General features: G+C 21.5%; 2 protein-coding genes across 2 annotated transcripts; both read left to right on the top strand.

The window, feature by feature from the left end:
* Positions 1-798: 798 nt before the first annotated feature.
* LOC102676132 (B-cell receptor-associated protein 31-like) lies at positions 799-2,487 on the top strand. Its single transcript, XM_006611469.2, has 3 exons — positions 799-1,175; positions 1,657-1,960; positions 2,047-2,487. The coding sequence occupies exons 2-3, from the start codon at positions 1,693-1,695 to the stop codon at positions 2,469-2,471; spliced, it is 693 nt and encodes a 230-aa protein (XP_006611532.1). The 5' UTR covers positions 799-1,175; positions 1,657-1,692; the 3' UTR covers positions 2,472-2,487.
* Positions 2,488-3,313: 826 nt separating this feature from the next.
* Positions 3,314-5,187, top strand: LOC102675989 (NADH dehydrogenase [ubiquinone] 1 alpha subcomplex subunit 13). The gene is made up of 3 exons (XM_006611468.2): positions 3,314-3,545; positions 3,893-4,043; positions 4,863-5,187. Exons 1-3 carry the CDS (start codon positions 3,446-3,448, stop codon positions 5,068-5,070), a joined length of 459 nt encoding a protein of 152 aa, XP_006611531.1. The 5' UTR covers positions 3,314-3,445; the 3' UTR covers positions 5,071-5,187.
* The last annotated feature ends 16,350 nt before the right edge of the window (positions 5,188-21,537 follow it).

Genomic DNA, 21,537 nt, shown 5'->3' with positions numbered 1-21,537 from the left:
TATCATATTATTTCTATATTCTTATTTGATTACTATATCAATGTAGGAACTATCTAAAAGTTTTTGTTAATAAGGTTAGTAATAAAATTATTAATTAGATTAGTAAGTAATAAAATTATTATAATATGAAAATTTAAAAATTTTAAAACAATATCAATTAAATTTAATGTTTTATTTATTATGATTAGAATATTTAAAACATTTAAAAAAATAATTGTTTTTAAATACATAATAAAAAATATTACACTTACATATCAAAGATTACTCTTCTATTATGTTATTATATACTACACAATATTTAAATGTATTCTAAAGTAGAAAATATATAACTTCTACACATATCATATGGCAGAAAAATTTTATCATAAAGGTAAGTTTACAATTTCTCTCGTAATATTAAAATTTCTTGTTATAAGTATATGAATTATAAATATAAAAATCAATTTCTCTTTAAACATATAATTTAAATAAACATATAATTTAAATAATTTTAAATAAAAATAATAGAATACTTAATAATATAATTATTTATTACAAAAAATAATTACGCAGATTTGCTTTATTTCCGAAGCACTGGTAACTGATGGACTTGAAATTTAAGAAGAGTAATAGGGAGAGGAGGTAGACTGTAATATAAACTTTTGGCTTTAGATATTTATTAATTTTCGAAATATTAATAAAAATTGTTGTTACATTGAATTTTGCTTATATACGTACATCCATGATAACACATGTATTAATTGCGACGACTGCTTGTCTACTGTTTCTATAAACACGCCAGCACCCAAAATGTATAACGAGCAGTGCTAGCGATCTAAATTTAGATAATAAAATCTTATCACATTTTGAAAGTATCGTAAGTTTTTTGCTTTCCAAAAGAATGTTGCCTAATGACGACCCACGTTAATATTATTGTGTTCATAGAATAATAATGAGAATTATCACAGCACAAAAAAAAATAGTTGTTTTCAATTTCTCGCGCACTTTAATAAGCAGATGGTTTAATATTTCATGAACACCAATTCACATGAAGTAAATCTTTATTGTTTACTAAATTCACAATATATTGATTTTTTGATTAAAAAATTTAAAGGTCCTTGTCACAATTCTTCATAAATTACTCGATTATTTTGGTAATCCTAGACATAAATCAAGATATATATCCACAATTAAAGGTCAGTTAATTTTTAAAATATATTAAAATTATTTTTATGTTTTATTATATTAAATATATAAATATATAATAATAACATAAAATGTATAAATATTACTTGTGATTTGAATAGTATTTATAGATGCAATAATTGTTTTAAATAGATAAAATTTATTTTTAAATTTAATTCCATTATTTTTACTTTTATTTTTTATTATTATATATAGTCATTTGAAATATAATTATATGATAAATTGTAATATAATTATTAATTATATTGTAAAAAAAAAAGAAAAAAATATATAATTTTATTGAATTTTATTTAAATATATAATATTTATTGAAAGCAAAAAAATTTCAGTATTATATATATAATATATATAAAAATTAAATCGTACATTTTTACTATTATATAATTTTTTATGTTATGCATATATTATTTTTTATGTTATGTTTAATAAAATAAAAATAAAATAATAATAATGTTTTCGTGATTTTTTTAGATATTAAAATAGATTAAATAAAAATAACTAAAAAACATGAGTTTGCAATGGACTTTAATAGCTGGATTTTTATATGTTGAAATTTTAGTAGTTTTATTATTATTACTACCAATTATTTCACCTTTAACATGGCAAAGGTTTTTTAAATCTAAATTTTTAAAAAGATTAACTAATCAAGGAACGTTTTTTTTTTTACTTTTACTTGGAATATTAGTTTTGTTTTTATTGGATGCTATTAGAGAAATGCGAAAATATTCTACAAATATTGAACATAAAGAATATCATTTGGATACTGAAATGCAAGGTATATTTATATTTTTATTATATAATACATAATATTTTATCTATTTCAAGAATTTAATTATAATGTTATTACATTATTTTATATAGGTAATATGAGATTATTTAGAGCGCAACGAAACTTTTATATATGTGGTTTTGCATTATTTTTAAGTCTTGTTATACGACGTCTTGTTACTTTAATTTCTGCACAAGCTATTTTATTAGCACAAAATGAAGCAGCTATGCGACAAGCTCAATCTGCAACTACAACAGCAAAACAGTTACTATCACAAAAAGCAGAAAATGCACAGAATGACTTTAATGAAGCTCACAATGAAGAGATAGCAGAATGGAAAAGTCAAATTAAAGAATTACAAACAAAAAATAAAGAATTAGAAGATCAGGTTATAAAAGAAAAGAAAGATAAAGAAACCATTAAATCACAAGCTGAATCTCTTGCTAAAGAATATGATCGATTAAATGATGAACATAGCAAATGTCTTCAATCAAGCGGTGATAAAAAAAGTGATTAAATGATATTTAATTTTTTGTTTTTCTCTTAATCTTTTGTCATTTATTATTTTATTATATGAAATTTTGTTGCAATTCATATTTAATATTATATTATATTTAATATTATATAATATTATGTTATAATTAGATTTAATATTATATAATATGTACTCAGTAGATAATAAGATAAATAAATTATTAAACTTTTATCTTTAAATTATTCTATGTTATAAGATTATATATAATTTGTATGAGATATATATTTAAATATATTTTTTTGAAAATATAATAAAATTATTATAATTTAATGTTATATAATTTAATATTATAATTTAATGAATATATTCATATATCTATATTATATATTATTAATGTACTATTTATACTACTATATTATTTCAAGTTAATTATATATATATAAACATAATATATCTAAAACTATATTATATAAAATTAGATTATATTAAATAAATATAATATTTTAATATATATTTTTTATTATTTAATTAGATATTTAATTTAGAAATATATTAATTAAAATTTTATAATATAATACATTAGTATTTTATATAAAAAAATATTAAATATAAAATATAATTAGTAATTTAAAAATCATAATTATATAAATAATTAATAAGAATAAAATAGAAATAAAAAAGAAAAATTAGAAAAAAATTAAAATTACTTAATTTAATTTTAAAATCATTAATTTGAAATTTTATTTCTTCATTATTAATTATATATAAATATTCTGTAAATATTTATATAAATTTATAATTTACAAAATAATGTTTTTGAATTATAAATATAAGAAAAGAAATAATTAAAAATCTATTTAAATAAATACTTACTGACAATATAAAATAATTTTTAAAATAACCACTAGTGGTGCTAGTATCTTAGTATTATGTGAGATCATTTAAGGTAAAAGTTATGCCATCCATTTCGGTGAATTTGTCATTTTTTATTTGTCGAAAAATTTAAATTATCAGAAATGTCTGCGTCTAAAAAAGGATTTACCCAAGATTTACCTCCTAAAGGAGGATATGCTCCTTTTGAAATAGCACGAACTAAACTACGTACTATATTCACAGGTATAAGCTAACCTATAACCTATATCGTTCATTATCTAACATGTTATTGCTATGTAATGTTTTTTAAATAATATGTTAAAATTGTTGATTTTGTTGAAAATTGAAATTAATAAGCCATTATATATAAGCCATTTAATTTATTACTATTTATTCATAATGAGTTTTTATATAATAATAGAATAGGAAAAAACTAATAATAGTAATTTTGATAGAAAAAAGAAGTAAATATTTGATAAAATATTTAATATTAAAGTTATTTTTATTTATTTTTTAATATATATTTGTTAAAAATAATATTATATGACTAATAATAATTTGCTGATAAATTATTTATTAAAAAATTTTAGGCCGTTTGAGTATGGGAATATTTTTTGCTGTTAATATATTTGGATTTCCTCTTTATTATCAAACTTGGAAAGAAAATAAACAAAATATTATTGAAGCAAAAAGTCAAGAATTAGCTACACTTCCTATTTTATATGCAGAAAGAGATAGAACGTAAGTATAATTGTTTTTATATAATTTATTTTTAGAAAAATATTTTATAGAAATTTTATTATTTGTTATATTTATTATTTTAATTATGTATATTATTAGTATTTTATTTTTATAACTCAATAATATAATTTTGTAAATTTTTTCTCTCTCTATTGTAAAAATTTCTGTAAACTAAGATATAAACTTTAATTCAAATTATATATTAATCATTTTGAGTTATTTTTTTTGTTATTTCTCTTTAATTTGAATTAATTTGAATAAGAATTTGAAGTTTATTTCTATAAATTGAACTTTTATTATTGTTTTTTTCTTAATATTTACAGTAAATAATTATGTATCATATTCTGGTCATAATTGATTATTTAATATTTTTTTCTTTCTTTCAACTATTAAACTTGTTTTAAATGCTTAAAAACAACAGATAATATTTATAAATTTTTATTTTTTATATCTTGATATTCAGAAAAATATTTATCCTCATATATGTGTCTGTATGTAGAATTTTTATTTGTGTTTAAATGTTTTGAAAAAGCAATTTTATCTAACGTTATTAGATTAGAAACTATTATTAGATTATTCTTATTTATTACTATTATTTTAGTTTCAAAAATATTTTGAATCATCCCATTAACATCCAAACATTAATTTTAACAATAATTTAAACAATAATTTTAAAATTATTTTTATTTTAAAATATATTATTTTGGTATTTCACATATATTTCTAATGTATATATATAATTATAATTATAATAATCTATATATTATAATTATAATTCATTTTTAAAAATCATATATATGATTCTTTATTTAATTACAGACTGTTAAAACATATGAAGCGATTGCGAAATATAGAAGATGACGTAATGAAGGATTTTCCATATTGGGAAGTAGGTACACTTTTTGGAACGAAAATATATGAATCATTACCAGAAGATACATATGTTGAGCCTACATCTCTAGAATTGTATACTTATACATCTCCTAAAGATTATCCATTATATTATTATTCTTATATGATAACATAAATAAATTATATATTAAGATTTATAAAAAATAGTTTCCTATATTAAATATAATTAATAAAATCATATTATTATATATAATAAATATATATATATATATATAAAACAATAAATAATAAAATAACAATAAATATAATAATGATTTGAACTTGATTTTATTGTATACTTTTTATGTTACATATTATAATTATTTCAATATTGTATATTGAATTCAGTGAGATGTTTATGAAAAATTAAAAAGAAAAAAAATTATAAGTTTATTAATTAACTTTTTTTTAATCAATTCTAATAATTGAAATATTATTAATATATAACTCGAAAATTAAAATTGATCTTCGATATAAAAAAATTGCTTAAAATGATATATTAGTAAAATATTTTAAGTTTATTAAAATAAGTTAATTGATAAATTGATCGAAAAAAATATTTTTTAGAGAAATATCTATGATCAAGCAATAATATTTGTCAGATCAAAATTTATAATTCTATATTTAATAATACTTGAAATGAAAAAAAAAAAAAAGATAAAATAGGATAATTAATTAATGGTATTAAAAATTAAATAATAGATTATAATAAATTAAACATACACTAAAGAAATTTTTAACAAAGAATAGCATATTTATACATACATATTACTGAATTTGAATTAAAATTGATTCGAATTATTTTAAACTCTAATATTTAATACTAGCAATTTTTACAATTATACTTGAATGATTTTATAAAATGATTTTATTATACGATTTTATATCGAATTCGCCGTGTTTCAATATCTACAAATAAACTCTTGCCAATTCTGTATCTCTTTATTTTTATTTTTCAAATGCATCTATAAAAATTAACTTTTCTTGCAACATGCTTTGAGTTCCATTTATAATTTTTTTTTTTTTTTTTTATTTTGTAGCAATACTATTTCGTATTGAGTTTATCTGCGCAATTCCAATAACTTTCAATAACTTTGCGATTTTGCATTAAATTTATCTATAGCATCGTTCTCAGTAGGATTGATGGAAAGGAAAATTCTTTTTTTCTGTAAAAAGAAAGTAGTATAGTTATTAAACTAAAATTTTCTTTTTGGAAAAAGAGAGTATTCTTTAGGGAAAAATAATATAATTAGTGAACTGACATTATAACTCATATAAGTAGATGTGAGGAAATAAATGACGGATGAAAAATCAAACTAATTCATTAATTATATTACTTTTATCAATTTTCTTCAAAATAAGGAAAAAAGGGAACTGTTTTTTTTTCGTAGTTATTTTATTCTTAATTTTATATCGAATTCGTTTATAAAATTTCTTCTTGATTTTATATCATTCTTTTTCACATTTATTCTAGAATTTTTTCATTTTTTATTCTAGAATTTTTTCATTTTTTCAAATGTTATGATTTCGAAGTGCTTGAAATGACCTATAATATAAATATTCAATAATTATTTCCATAGTTGAGAATATGTCTTTCTATTATGAAATTCGTGGAAATGATTATTTTAATTTTAGATTTTTTTTCTTTTATATTTTTCACATTGTCAATTGCTTATTTAATAAAATTTAAGAAAGAGAACTTTGAGTTCTGTATATCGAAATTAAATTTCGACATTGCTATATAATTGCGCTTTTTGAATATCCAATGTTTATTATAATTTTAACAATTTTTTGATTTTTCAAATATATATTTAATTGCAATGTATATCATAATATATCATAAAATAGATAATATTGAAATAATATAATTTGATAGTTCGTGAATTCTAAGTAACGTATTTATTTTAATTCGCAGACATGTGTCCTTTATTTTATCGATTTTACTATTACATTCTAGTAGATTACTGAAATTCTATTTCTTTTTTTATATTTTCCTGATTTTAAATGATCCTACTCATCTTTTATAAAACTCTTACACAAAGTATAAATAAAATATCCAAGAAATCTATATTACTGATAAAATAAAGATATATAGAATTATAACTGATAGAATTATATTAAATAATCAATTGTTTAAAAAAAAATTAATACAAAGAATATAAATAAATATATGAAAAATATATGAAAAATATGAAGAATAATGTAAAAATATAAAAAAAATATTAATATAGAAAAGAAAAATGTTATAATAAAATAAATGTAATTAAAATTAATTATATTCTAAATACAATAATTTAATAACTAAATAAACGTGTCACAATATTTTTAAGGATCGTATTTTTAGAAAGATTATCATAAGTTTATTATGAACTTTCAATGTAACAAGAATGATTAGTCATAAAAAATAAATTAATCAGAGAAATAATAAAAAGTTTTGAAAAGAAAAGAAGATCATTATTTAAAATTTCTGAATTATTGATGATTCTTCTCTCCGACAAATGAGTACGAAAAATGAGGATTTTGAAAAGCCAGTTTTTATAAATAATTTCTATCCCAATTTGATTAAACTAATGGCAATTATTTTTCATTGTTAACATAATTTCTCGAAGTAAAAGCTTTTCCTATATTTTCCTTTATAAGAATTGAATTATATCATTTTTAGAAATTTCTTAAAATAGAGATTTTTTTTTTATTTTTTTTTAAGTATAATTTTTTAAGTATATATTATTTTTTTTTAGTATATTTTCTCAATATACAAAATAATTTCATGATCTTCCTTCTTAAATTACTACCATTTCTTTTAAATTTTTTGTTATTTTATAAATTAATCAATTAAAAATTTTTTCATATATATGTTTATATATATAATATATATATATAATATTTATATATAATCACGTGTTTTATAATAAAAAAAAGAAAAAATTCTTTTCGTTAGCTATAAATTAATTTTTTTTTTATTTTTTTTGAAAATGTTTTGGATCATGTGATTTTGAGAAGTATGATAAAGATTTTAATTACGAATTTAATAGTTTAGATAGTTTTTCCTAATTTTCAAAGATGATTTCTATGACATTAATGATTTTTGAACAATTTTATAAATTATTAGTACGATTTTTGGAATTACAATTTTCAATTACTGATTTACGAATTATTAAATAATCATTTCTATCTATCATTTTCAATATTTTCATCATCTAATGGTGACAATCTAATTTTATTTTTATGCTTTATATTTTAAATGAAAATTATTTCTTTTTATTACTAAATATAATATTCTCAAATCTTTTTAACAAAATATAACACATTTATAAATTTAATAATAATTTTTTTGACAAGATAAAATCATTATTTAATTTTGATAGATTACAACAAATAATTTGATGTTTTGTTAAAAATGATAGTTCAAAGAATAAATAATTTTATTTTTATAACTTAAAAAAAAATATTTCATTTATTATTTTGTTATTAAGTTTATCATCATCATTTTTTTTTTGTAAAAAAAAAAAGAAAGGAAATTAATTGTTTATATATAATATAAATTTTTATTAATTCAATATATTTATTTTCCATCTATATAAAAATTGTGTAATTTTTTATTTATATTATTTAGTGCTTTTATAATTTAATTCTCAATATTATATTTTTTTATCTGTCAAAAAATGTTTTTCATATGTCTATAGATGATTTTTATTGAAAATATAAAATTTTTTTTGAGTATCGGTTAAATATTAATGCAATGAGCAATTCTAGCTGAAAATGAGCTGCACAGAAGGTTGTATTTGTTGCTCCCATTCAATACAGAGTAATTACAGACATCATAAATGCTCGCCAGGCGAGAGTTTAGAATGAGCACTTGAAGAAAAGTTTCCGCGCAAATTTTCTCCTCAAATTGGAAAAGTTTAATAGCCTCCAAAAGATATTCAACAATTTTCCTAGATACTGAATATTCACTATTTCTGTTCTTCTAACTTTCAATGTTAATTTCTGCTAATTCTATTAAATAGAAATCCTTCATATTCTTCAAATATACGTTCTACATAGTCACATAATTTTAATTGTGAAAGTCTACAAATATTTTCTAATATCAGTAGAAAATTATTATAAACTTGATTATGATTGTTGTATGATTATGATTTAACTGGATATTTTTATAAAATTTTAATTTTTTAGAAATAAATTAATTTCGTTTTATATTTTCAATTATTGTTCTAGAAAATTATTATGAGAAGAATATAAAAAAATTCAATTTTCTGAGCACATTTAATTTTTCTTTTCATTACGAAAGAAATTACTCTCCGTATAAAATAAAAAAAAGTCATCATTAAAAAATGAAACAAACATATATCTCTATCCTTCAAAAATGAAAACAATTTCATGTGGACACCAGTTGATGTATAGGCAATTACAAGAAATTTAATAATGTAATCCTTCCATATTAAGCAGAAATGTTTCATTTTATGTCAACAATACAATTTTAATTTTTTCTACTTGTTTCTTAGAAAAAAAATTATTAAATTAAGTAATCATTGCATTTATTAAATTAAATAGCTATTTAATTTTAAATATTATATTCTCTTATATGTATAATTGATTGATCTTCATGAAAAATCTGTGAAATAATTTTAAAAAATCTGGTTGATATAATTCTATATGATATAATTCAATATTTAAAACGAAAATTTATAAATTATTGCAAAATTTCTATAATTTCTATAATAATCATTAACTATCATATAAATTTTAAAATAAATTTATTCAATTATTATTTTAAAATGTTTATAAAACAAAATTCACGAGAGTAGCAAGATCATTTAGATTATCAGATATAAAATATTTAATTATTATGCAGCTCGTATTAAATATCAGAATAGAGAAAAATAATTTAAAGATGTTTGTTAAAAAACGCGTTACATCGTCACCTTTAAACTTCATTAGTCGAGAAAAATGCATTATAGCAATGAACTATTATATTATACGAAATTAGTTTTTAATATTAATATTATATCTACTATTTAAATGAAAGTTTAAGAAAACGATGAGATTATTGCTATTTTATATTTTAAATATAATAGATAATTAATAATAAATCTATTTTATTCAGATTAATATAGTAATAAAACTAGATAAGTTAATTTTACGAATAATGATTTATTTTTTTTTTAAATTATACTTAATAAAGAAAATATTTTTAAATAATTTTTTTGTACAAGTAGATATTCAAAAAATTGCAATATTGTCTAATTAAATAATGGATTATAACAATCAAAGTTTTATAGCCACTTTATATTGAAAAAATGAAAATACTTAATATAAGTTTAATTAAATAAACTTCTACTTATATAGTTATTCTTATTATATATAATTATCTACTTATAGTTATATCTACTATATAGTTATCTACTTATATAAGTTATTAATTGTAACATTAAATATATATTCTAGAATATATGTAATTTACTCATTGGATTTATCTCTTTCTATAATAAGAAAATAATATAGAAATTAATAAATTATATATATATTGTTTTATAGAAATTTAAAACACATATTTTCTTTGATTTAATTTTAAATCACATTTAAAATGAAATTCTTAACTCATTCATAAACTAAAAACCAATTTTTATAATCTTAACATTATAATATATATCTTCTTTTTGTCAATATAACTTTGTATAATTTTTATATGATCTTGTATAATTTTTATATGATCTTTTTCTTATTATACTTTCCCAAATTATTATCTTTTTTAATTTTATTTTTATTAACATTTTGTTCATTTTTTTCTCTTTTGAATTTTTCGTTATATTACAGCTATGTACACATAAATCCATTGTTATATTTTAAAAATATTTTTTCCAAATTATTATGAAAAAATGTCATCCTATTTTTACCAAACTTGCGATGAAATTTTCCGCTTCGAAGCGCTCGATATGATCCCATAAAACGAAAAGGTAGTATTGATAGATATAAGAAGGAAAGAGGAAGGAAGAAAATGTACGACACGGACCATGCGGGACATGATAAATCGTTCCGGTATCTCTTTTCTCCGATTGGCCGTGTAACATCGCCATCGTGCAGGCACGAAGTGCTACCATATTACTTCGTTTCGCTCGACCTACTACTTTTTCGCCGCGTTTTAAAAGAAACACGCTTTTACTCCCTTACCCGCTGATCCTTTTCAATCCCTGTGTGACTTGTCACACGGCCAGAACGATCTTAAAATTGCATTTTCAACAATTCATTGTGAAACGTGTGCGCTTCGATCCTTGAAAAACGGAATAAATTATTTCGTAAATGGATGGAACAAAAGAGAAAAAAAATTAGTCTAATTCGTTTCAATAATGAAAAGAAATGAATGTTAAAAAAGAATAAAAATAGAGTGACTTATTAATAATCTCAATCTCAATCTTTTAACAATTTATAACTTTTAAAAATATAAAATTATAATGAGACGATATGAAAAGTTAGTTTTGTTTCTATATCTGTCTTATGGATTGTAATGCGACAATTATCAAAATAGATAAGTATATATTTTAAAAAAAATGTTGTCTGTTATTATATTTAATCTATTTCTTTAAAAGATAAATAAGATAAAGAGACAAATTCGATATTCATTTTCTTAATCATTAATCATTATTATATGGTTAGATTAGGTTAGGTTAGATTAATGAATGTTCATAATAATTAAATTATTATTTAAAATAATTCAATTTCATTCAAACATGATCATATTAGAAAAATAATTTAAATACAATAATTCTATAATCGCAGATTAAAAAATATATAAATTTAATTTTTTTTGTTTTAATAGCTGAAATAACATAAATACTTGAGTGTTGCTTTAATTAAATTTTTAAATTAAAATAAATCATAAAATTCGATCATTTCACACATTTAGAATTTTAAATTAACACGATGTTAAATATTCAAAAACGGAAAAGAAAAAATAGAATAAATATTCTAAAAAATTTCAAAGTTTTTTTGAACATTTATGTCTATTGCCCAGAAGCTATGACAGATACTTGATATACCATAAACCATAAATTTTGCTGTACATTGATTGATTGATTGATAAATCCTCGGATTTTGAAACCGGCGATTAAAGTTTTCGTGAAAATAAAGTGAAAATGATCCGTTATTAATGTCTTCGCGCCAACTTTTTGCGGAATCCGGCCGCGAAAGTCATCTATTTCAGTTCATTCGTCATCTAACACACCAGAATATCGTTGCTTTGTGTGCGACGTGCAAACACTAATCATTTCTTATCCAAGTGACTTTTTCTGATAAATGTGCTCGACGAATAGCAAAGAACACGTCTCTCCCTCATTCTTTGACTTCTAACACTCTATCCTCTTCCACAAAATTTCACCTATTAGGGTGATACGTTTTCTCGACACTCGACGAATTTTTCTGCACTTTGGTGCTTTGTTAGGCCGACAATAAAAATAAGAGAAATAGTTTTACTTTACGATGCAATATATATTTCAGAATTGCAAGCTGAAAGTTATTCGTTGGTAAAAATTTATCGGGCTGGATATTGCTTTTCTTTGATCTCGGAAAATTTCATTTTAGAATGATCGATTCGTAAGATGGAATGTCTGTGTACACTCTTGTCCATAAGTTAGTGGGTACGTAGCAATTTTTTTCATGAATTCTGTATCGACACGTGAATAACCGTTGATTGAACACTAGGGTAATTCTAGGTGAATTTTTTGAATTTTTGAAAGCTAAATATTCTTTTTAATATTGAATTCCATTTTTATCAATTGCTTGTATTTCTTGAAATATGTAAATATGAAATATGTGCTTAATTGATAATACTTTTTTCGTAAATATAGATTTTAGAAAGAAATAGAAAAATTTTGTTTTTTTTTTATATACAATATAATGATCAAAATAAAATTTTTAATTTACAATAAAATACTTAAATTTTTTAAGTTAAAAGTAAATATGATAATTATAAATATATTTGATATTTATTGTATTGATAGATATTTGGTATTAATATGTTTATATTATTATATTATTATTATAATATAATAAAATAAATGGTTTATTATTACTAATTGATAATTATAATTGTAAAATTGTTTTTATTAAAAATAAATAAAATTTTAATTTATAGACGCAAGTTATATGTATTAACAATTGACAGGAAAATATTTTTATATTTATTAATATAATTAATATAATAATATTGTGCGAAAAATCATATCATAGAAATAATAAAAAAATGAATACTGAAAAAGAGGAAAAGATTCTTAATTTAAGATTCATATGCTTCACGTGTACCAGAAAAATATAGACACATAATTGATTTTCAAAAGCGAATGAGATAAGGATACGATAATACACAAGTTTGATTTACGAGTATGAATTATAAAACTCTTACTGGATACAAATACTACTTTATTCGATGTCATGAAGATCGTCGATATGGAAATTCGATCGAATATTTTTTTAAATTGTACGAGCTTTAAAAATTTATTCGATATTATATTTAAGAGGATATTCGTTTCTCGATAACATAACTAAAAATTTATCATTTTTCTTACTCAGATAACAATGTATTATTTTATGATTCATATTCAAAGATTTTCAAATAATAATGAATAATAGAAAGGAACTGATAGTCTAATATTTATAATATATGATGAGACTTATTTTCCAAATTATGATTAAACATTTTTTTTTATCTTGCCAAGATATCATATATCGCGTATTAAAAATTCTATTTTTTTTTTTTTCATAAATATTCAAACGTGTGTATACAATTTTATTACAGAGTTTTATTTTGGTAATTCTAGCGTGATTATTCATAGAAAGTGAAAATAAATTTTAGTAATTAAACGAAGATGAAAAATTCAATAAAAGTAAAATAAAAAAAGTACAATAATTTAAAACATATCTTGAATAATAAATACACAAAAATATTTATTCAAAAATCATTTGAAAAATTTCTTTTACAAAAAAAAAAAAGAATAAAAATTCAAGTAATTAAACATCGTGCCAAAATCAAAATATTTAACTTTATCTATGTTTTCTTAATAAACTATATGTATCTGTGCGTACCAAAAAGTTTTCAACTACTCATGAAACTATAAAATCAAATCTCGGAAGGAAGTAAGTCAAGTAAGTTTGCTACTTCCGTCAAATCCTTTGGTATCCTTCCGAAAATTTTCTCCCATTTCAGCTAAATATCAAGGTCTCTGGCAATGTTACGAAGAAGATACGTCCTCCGTGATTTAACACCGCGGAAAACGGATCATCGAAGACGTTGCAAAGCCTTTTAGGCCGGATGCTGTCAAATTACACAGGAACGACCCGAATTCACGGTGTCAGATGTCTTTCCCTTCCTTTTTTACGCTTTTTCTCTTTCTTTCTCTCTCTCTCTCTCTCCCTCTTTCTTTTTTTTTTTTTCCCCTCTTTCGTGAAACTAAAATAAAAGGCCAGCGCATATAGCGCTCATTTTTAAGTGCTACGTCGTCGTGCGCGTGACACACCGGCAGGAAAGCAAAGCGGTAAACTTAGGTGTCGAAGTTCATCGATGACCTGGTTCAGATGTTTTTTAATGAAACTGTCCAGACGATTGAAAGTAATTTTGATTTATAGTGAATGAACGAGGAAGGTATCTACTTGACACGTATTCAGCTTGTGATTCCTTTTTTGGGGATCAAGTCAGTTTCGTTATTTTCGTGAGACGAATGGAAAAGTTTTATTTCATTTAATAAGATAATTTTTAAAATGTATTTTTTTTTAAATTCTTTTTAACGAAGAAAAATTATTTGTTGTTTGATGTAAGTATGTAATAAAATTTAATTTCTTGCTTGTATTGGATATTTTATCTTGATAGATCGTTTTAAAATGTTTTATATTATGTTACTATATTTATATCATCTGCATTACATTAAATTTCTTTAAATTAAAAAGATATAATAATGATATGAAATGTATGTATTTTTTTTATGTATTTTATGTATTTTTTTGTATGGTTTTTTAATAATAAAAGAAGAATTTATTTTTAGATTTTACATTTAAAAAATAGTTTCTGTAAGATCAATTCTTTTTAATTTACAACAGTTTTGTAGTTTTAATGTTTTTTAACTGTTTAATTTTTATTCTATTATTAATTATAATACTTTCTTCCTGTCTTTTTTTTTAATTTTATATTTTAAATTTATTAATCTTTCAAAATGAAAATAATGATGTTCATGAATAAAATGATGTTCATGACGAATAAATTAAATATTCTTGCAAAGTGATCTGTTTTTTAATTTATAAATTTTTTAAATTTAATTTAAAATTTTTAAAATTATTTTTACAAAAGAATTATTATTTTCTGAAAACAAAAATTTATAAAAATGAATGAAAATAATAATTTTTATTTCGTTTCGTTTCATTTTAATGAAGAAATAAAGGAAAATTTTTAAAAATTAAAAAAAGTGAAATGAATAAAAAGTTTAAAAATTTACAAAAGATCTAAAATTTTGATAGATCTATTTATCACAATTTACTATTATTGCATTAAGAATATTTCATAAAGAAATTTTTCTCATTTTTTAGACATAAAAATATGGAAAACTACGAAATCAACTTAAGGAAAAGAAATAAAAAAAGCAATTTAAAGCAGAATTTTTGCATTCAAAATTATAAAGTTAATTTAAAATCTCATTTTACGATCTATAATTTTGACAAAAAAAAAAAATTCTTTTGCAAACATGAAAAGATATTGCAACTTTTAAAAAACATCGTGAAAACTGTTACTAACTTTAGTAAAGTTGTTAACTATTAATACCAAATTGCAGCTATAATTTTCCAAGTATAGTTATCTCCAATCTTCTTAGTTTCTTCTTTAATAGTAGTTTGTTATGTGAAACTAAAAATTTTAGAAACAAAAAATTTGATGAAACTTGTACAAAATATAAAATATCAAATATCAACTTATTTTGTAAGTTATAACTAAATGTGATATGAAATAATATAATTTGATATAAATATTATTATAAAAAGATTAAATTATAAAATTATTATAAAAGATAAAAATTTGTCACTTAAAGAAATTGTATAATAACGATAACTCTTTTCTTTTGAATATAATTCATAGAAGGATTGTAAGATGGCGCATAAATGCACTGGCCTGTCAAAATATCATGATATTTCAATAAGAATATTTAAATTTGCATTTATAATAATGGATATAAAATTCTTTTAAGATCATGTTAAAGAAAAAGTTTGAAAAATAGTAAATTTTACGTAAAATTTCTTCGTAAAATTGACATATATCAATATTGATCATCTATATAGATAATTTACTTTTCAGAAGAAATTCTTTTTCCCAAATCAATATATTGAAAGACATAAATCTACAACATTTAAATGAAAGAATTAAACAAAATTGAAATTAAAAATATTAATTAATTAATAAAACGTTAATATATTTTGTTACAATTCTTGTTCTTCATCTAAATTTATTTCAAGAATTAATAAAGTTAATCAACAAACTTATTTTACAACAATTTTTAAATATTGTGTTAACGATAAAGAATAAATATTTTATTTTAATTTATAAAATAAAAAAAATGGAAAAAATATTCTTTCATATTTCTGTACATTTTTTTCGTAATTTCCTATTAAAAATAATCATATAATTAAGTAATATTCGAGTAAGAGATATGTAAAAATAATAAATAAATTCAATTTTCATTTTTATTTGATATTCACTGATTTTCATTCTTTATCAGCATTCAGATTAATTAGCGTTCTATTATAGTATTATACTGCTCCAACGTCTCAACCATGAGGATACTGGCAATATCTGATAATCGATAATATCGAGAATATTCAGGTAATAATCGTTGATAGCGTATGTCTATTGGAAGAAACAAACATTTGTTTGTCAACCATAATCCGACGAAGTGTGGAATAAATGGGTATTATTAATTTTGATAGAAATTGAAAACAAATATAAATATCAACAAAAGAAATATAAAACATTTTCAAAAGAATAAAATTCATATTGTTTCCAGGAAATTAATTTACTTTTATTAAAAAAAAAAAGTGCAAATATATATAATATGCAAATAATGAAATAATTATTGAGAAAAAAATTGTATATTAAAGAAATATTTTATATGTTTGTAAATTACTTAATTACGATTAAAAACGTAGATAATCCTCCATTATTTTGTTTCATTAATGTTTATTGCTGAATGATGCAATGTTTATTCATTGCACAATGAATACATAATAATATCAATGATGAGAATTACTAATTGTGAACCCCTCTAAAATTTCAATATTTATGATAAATAGTTTGCACATGTGTATATGTATTGTACTGCATTAGCATCACTTATAAAATAGATAACAAATAAAGAGCACTAATAAAGAGCACTAATAAAGAGCACTAAAGATGTAATGAATTATATTCACATGATTGTTTTAATTATGTTATGATCAACAAGTGTTGATTGATAATAAATATTTTGATCTTACATAAAACATATTTTACAAATGAAATTAAAATAAAAAAAGTAAAATTTATTTATAACATATGTTCTATGATTTATATTTAATATGAACATATATCAAGTATAATAATTTTAATTTTTATTTTTTAATTTTATTTCTTTATTTCGTAATCTCATTTATTTAGTTTAATATCATTTCATTGAATCAAAACATATTAATTTTTCTCTGTATACTATTCTTAGATGAAATAATAAATATAAGTGAATTGTTTATGTTAATCATAGCTGAATCACTTGACATAATAACAATGATATTAATTAGATAAGAAAAATTAGACAAATTTGAATCTTCTGAGATAAAACAATTTTTGATCGAGCCATCGCATTATATTATTCCACAATTCTGATTTCAAAGATAAATAAAACCACGAATTTTACCATCGTAAAATAAAAATTAGAGAAATTAAATTTATCGTATGTTCGTTTAATTGAACGAGAATTTTACGACAATTTTAATAAGCAAGAGGAATCCACAATCACCATTATCTCTTACATATAAAATGATGTTCAAATACTTGGTAAGTAGCACGCATCAATATTTCGTGCAACATCAAAATCTACGTAAAACATGTATTGACGCAACATCTAAACGTCAGCGAACAATAAGGGCTCAAGCCGCGCATTAAAACAAAACGAAACCATCTCTCCACTCATATTTTTCATCGGTAGGGAAAAAAAAAAAAAAAAAAAATAGAACAAATTTCATCCCAAACAATAAAAGGAAGATTCTCTATTCGAGGTGTATTCAGAAGCGTACCATGTTAGGTCAGTCAGAAAGTCCTGTCGGTTTTTTCCTCTTATTCTGGGACAGGATTAATCCTTGAAAAAAAAAAGTATTTCGAAAACTAACAATCAAAATACATCTTTTGGATGAATTTAAATGATGAATTTAGTCAAGTTATTGTTAAATTATTATGTGAATGAAATGATTGAAAAGAAACTCGAAGAATTCAAATATCTCAAAAAGAATTTTAAAGAGAATTCTTTTAATATTCTTTAACATTCTTTAATATTTAGGTTGATTTCTCGATATAAAATTTTAATATTATATTAACACATAGTTGCACGTAATTGAAATATATCTTCTTAATATGATGAAACAAAAATTTCTTTTTGGTATTTTTGAAATTTAATAAAAATTATCTTTTAAAATAGATTATATTTAAGCTATTTGATTAAATTATAATTTAATTAAATTTTTGTTTTTTCTTTATTGTAAAAATAATTTTGGATATAAAAATTTCAACTGAATTTAGAATTCTTATTTATATTGTGAACATTGACATAATAAAAATACCTTCAATTCGATTAATTTACATTGCTATTTTCCATTCATGTCCACTTCTATATTCAAAAATGAATATAATTGAAATGTCTCGAGATCGTATTCTTGGTAAAAAAAATTTCTACGTACCATCGTCATTCGATCGATTAATGCTCGATTTCTCTTGTAATCGTGTCCATCGAGCGCCATCTAGCGTCGAAGAACAGATCGTCAGCCACTCGTGCACAAATCGTACGAACGAAGTAGAAAGATCGACAGGGGGAAAAGGAACAAAAGGGAGTTTGAGCAGCGTAGCGTTAAGAAGTATTGACAAGTGCTAAGCACGCCACTCGGAAGCTGTTAACCACAAAGCTGGTTTCTGGGACCGTTGATTCTTTCATGGCGCATCATGGGTAATGGGCACATTGGTGGAATCAAGTATGTCGATTTGTTAATGAATGCTAGAATAATAGAATAACGTAGACCAAGTTGAAGATCTGATGATTCTCGCAAGCTAACTATTTTAATTTCGAAGATTTTAACTGTGGAAGAAAGTAATTTCTTTTTGTTGTTCGAGTATTTTATATTATAATTTAATTTTTAATTATATCGTAATATTAAATATATCATTTTATATAAATAATAAGAAATTGATTAATACGAAAATTAAAAATTATCATTAATTAAAGAATTGTTTTAATGATATTAGATCAAAACATTGATCTCTTGTTAATATATTAGATTTATTGATCCATATTCTTTTTTTTCAATAATAAAAACTGATTCAGATATGTATCTATGTATACCTATTGAAATTATATGTGTATTTTCGAAAGATTTGATTTAATTATCGACTAAAAAATTTTAAAACTTATTGTAAAATTTTAAATGTTCCTGTAAATGAACAGAGATACATCTAATTAAGATAAACAGAATCTTTTTTGAATAATAGAATCAAGTATAAGAATAAAAAACGAAAAGGAAAAACTTGGGAAAACGAGAGAGTAAAAGTAAAAGTAACGAAGGTATTGTGGTTTTAAGGTAAAAATAGGACTATTGAGTAGCGTTATTATTAAAATTGCAGAGAATTACTTGGAAAAATGTTATGATATAAATATTACAACGTTTTAAACAATATTAATTGAAGGAATTCCGCTTAATGTAAGTATATTGCGAACAATTGGATAATATGAAGCACCTTCGAACACTGAAAGAATAAAATATACCGGTCGAGAGGGAAGTGGCTCGAAACCAAATTGGAGCACTGTAAAGCTTGAAAAATTAATAACAAAAATGCTGCAATTTGCCGCACAGATGCGGCACTCCTTTATGGCGCAAATTTTCTGAAGATGAACTCTCGAAGGGAATCGTTCTATCACAATTTAATTGAACGACTTTTGTTTTATATTTTATATAAAATAATATACATGTACATACATATATTTATACTTACATATACTATATATATGTATACAATTTACGTTTTACATACTTTATAATTAATGAGAAAAATATTGTGAATCAATCGAAGCTGAAATCGTGCAGTAATTCAGCGAATGATTGCAATAAAATATTGAATTATTAACATTATGTTATTTTATATTTTCAACAGGAACATTTGAAGAAATAATTAACATTTTTAAAAAAGAAAAATAATGATTTTTACAATTGAATTTAAAACTTAATTTTATGTTGAAAGCAATTGCAATTTTAAAAATAATTTTTTAATATATAAAATGACTATCCACTACCAATTTTAATTTCTATTCATTCTAACTTAAACATTTTAACTTTCGATTATTTTATAAAATATTTTGTCTTTTTAATTAATGATCCTTTTAAAAATAGCCATTTGAAAAAATTTATAATAAAAAATAATAAAACATTGAATGGGATAAGATCTAATATCAAATAATTTTTCTTGTATAATGGACAAGATTTTACAATTTGCTAATATTAATTATTCATTTTTTATCAAGATTACATGTTATAAAAATTATGTTATAATATTTCTAATAACTTGATTTTATTTTAAAAATTAAATTTACAATAATATACTATTTTTTCAATCCATCAAATAGTTTTTTTAGATTTGGATTTTATGCATGGAAAAAAATTTGAAAAAAATTCATTATTATATTTTTAAATAACTGTTTTTGCATAATTAGATATTGAAAAAAAAATTAAACCATATTTTAATATCCGATTGGGATAATAATAATTACAGAATTAATAATAAACAATTATTTATAAGACAATCTAACATCCCAAAAATTTTATTATACCCACATCATATACCACTACATCCTACACCCGATTCAAACAAAAAGCAATCTCCCTAAATTAATTCCGATATCTACGAATCGAGAGACAAAACCAAAATTCAATCCGATCGATCAATCAGCCAGTTTTGCGGAACGATTTCGATGCAAGAGACATTCGATACAGAAAACAACAGCAATAACAACATCGACAGACCAGAGGCGGATAAAACAGTATCGAGGATCGAGATCAATCACGAAAAGAGATGCCTAGTTCGAGGGAATCATTTCTAAATCTCGTTGTTGCTCTTTCCGGCTTCCAATACCATATATCGAGAAGGTTCACGTATGAAGAAAAAGGATCCGAAACATAAACGATATTCGAGATAGGCACAAAAAGGAATCGAAGCATCAGGGCGTTAAGAGGACTCTGAGGAGAGAAAACGGTATCCTCCCGCATACGGTCCTCTGTTGACTGAAGCGACTTAAGTCAACGCCGCGCTTACCTATGGTCTAGCACACTCAACCTCTCCTCGTCGTGCATC

Source organism: Apis dorsata, unplaced genomic scaffold (genome assembly GCF_000469605.1).
Source record: "Apis dorsata unplaced genomic scaffold, Apis dorsata 1.3 scaffold_88, whole genome shotgun sequence".
Classification (NCBI taxonomy): domain Eukaryota; kingdom Metazoa; phylum Arthropoda; class Insecta; order Hymenoptera; family Apidae; genus Apis; species Apis dorsata.
The sequence above is the reverse complement of the archived record's forward strand: the minus strand, read 5'-3'. Positions and strand labels throughout refer to the sequence as shown.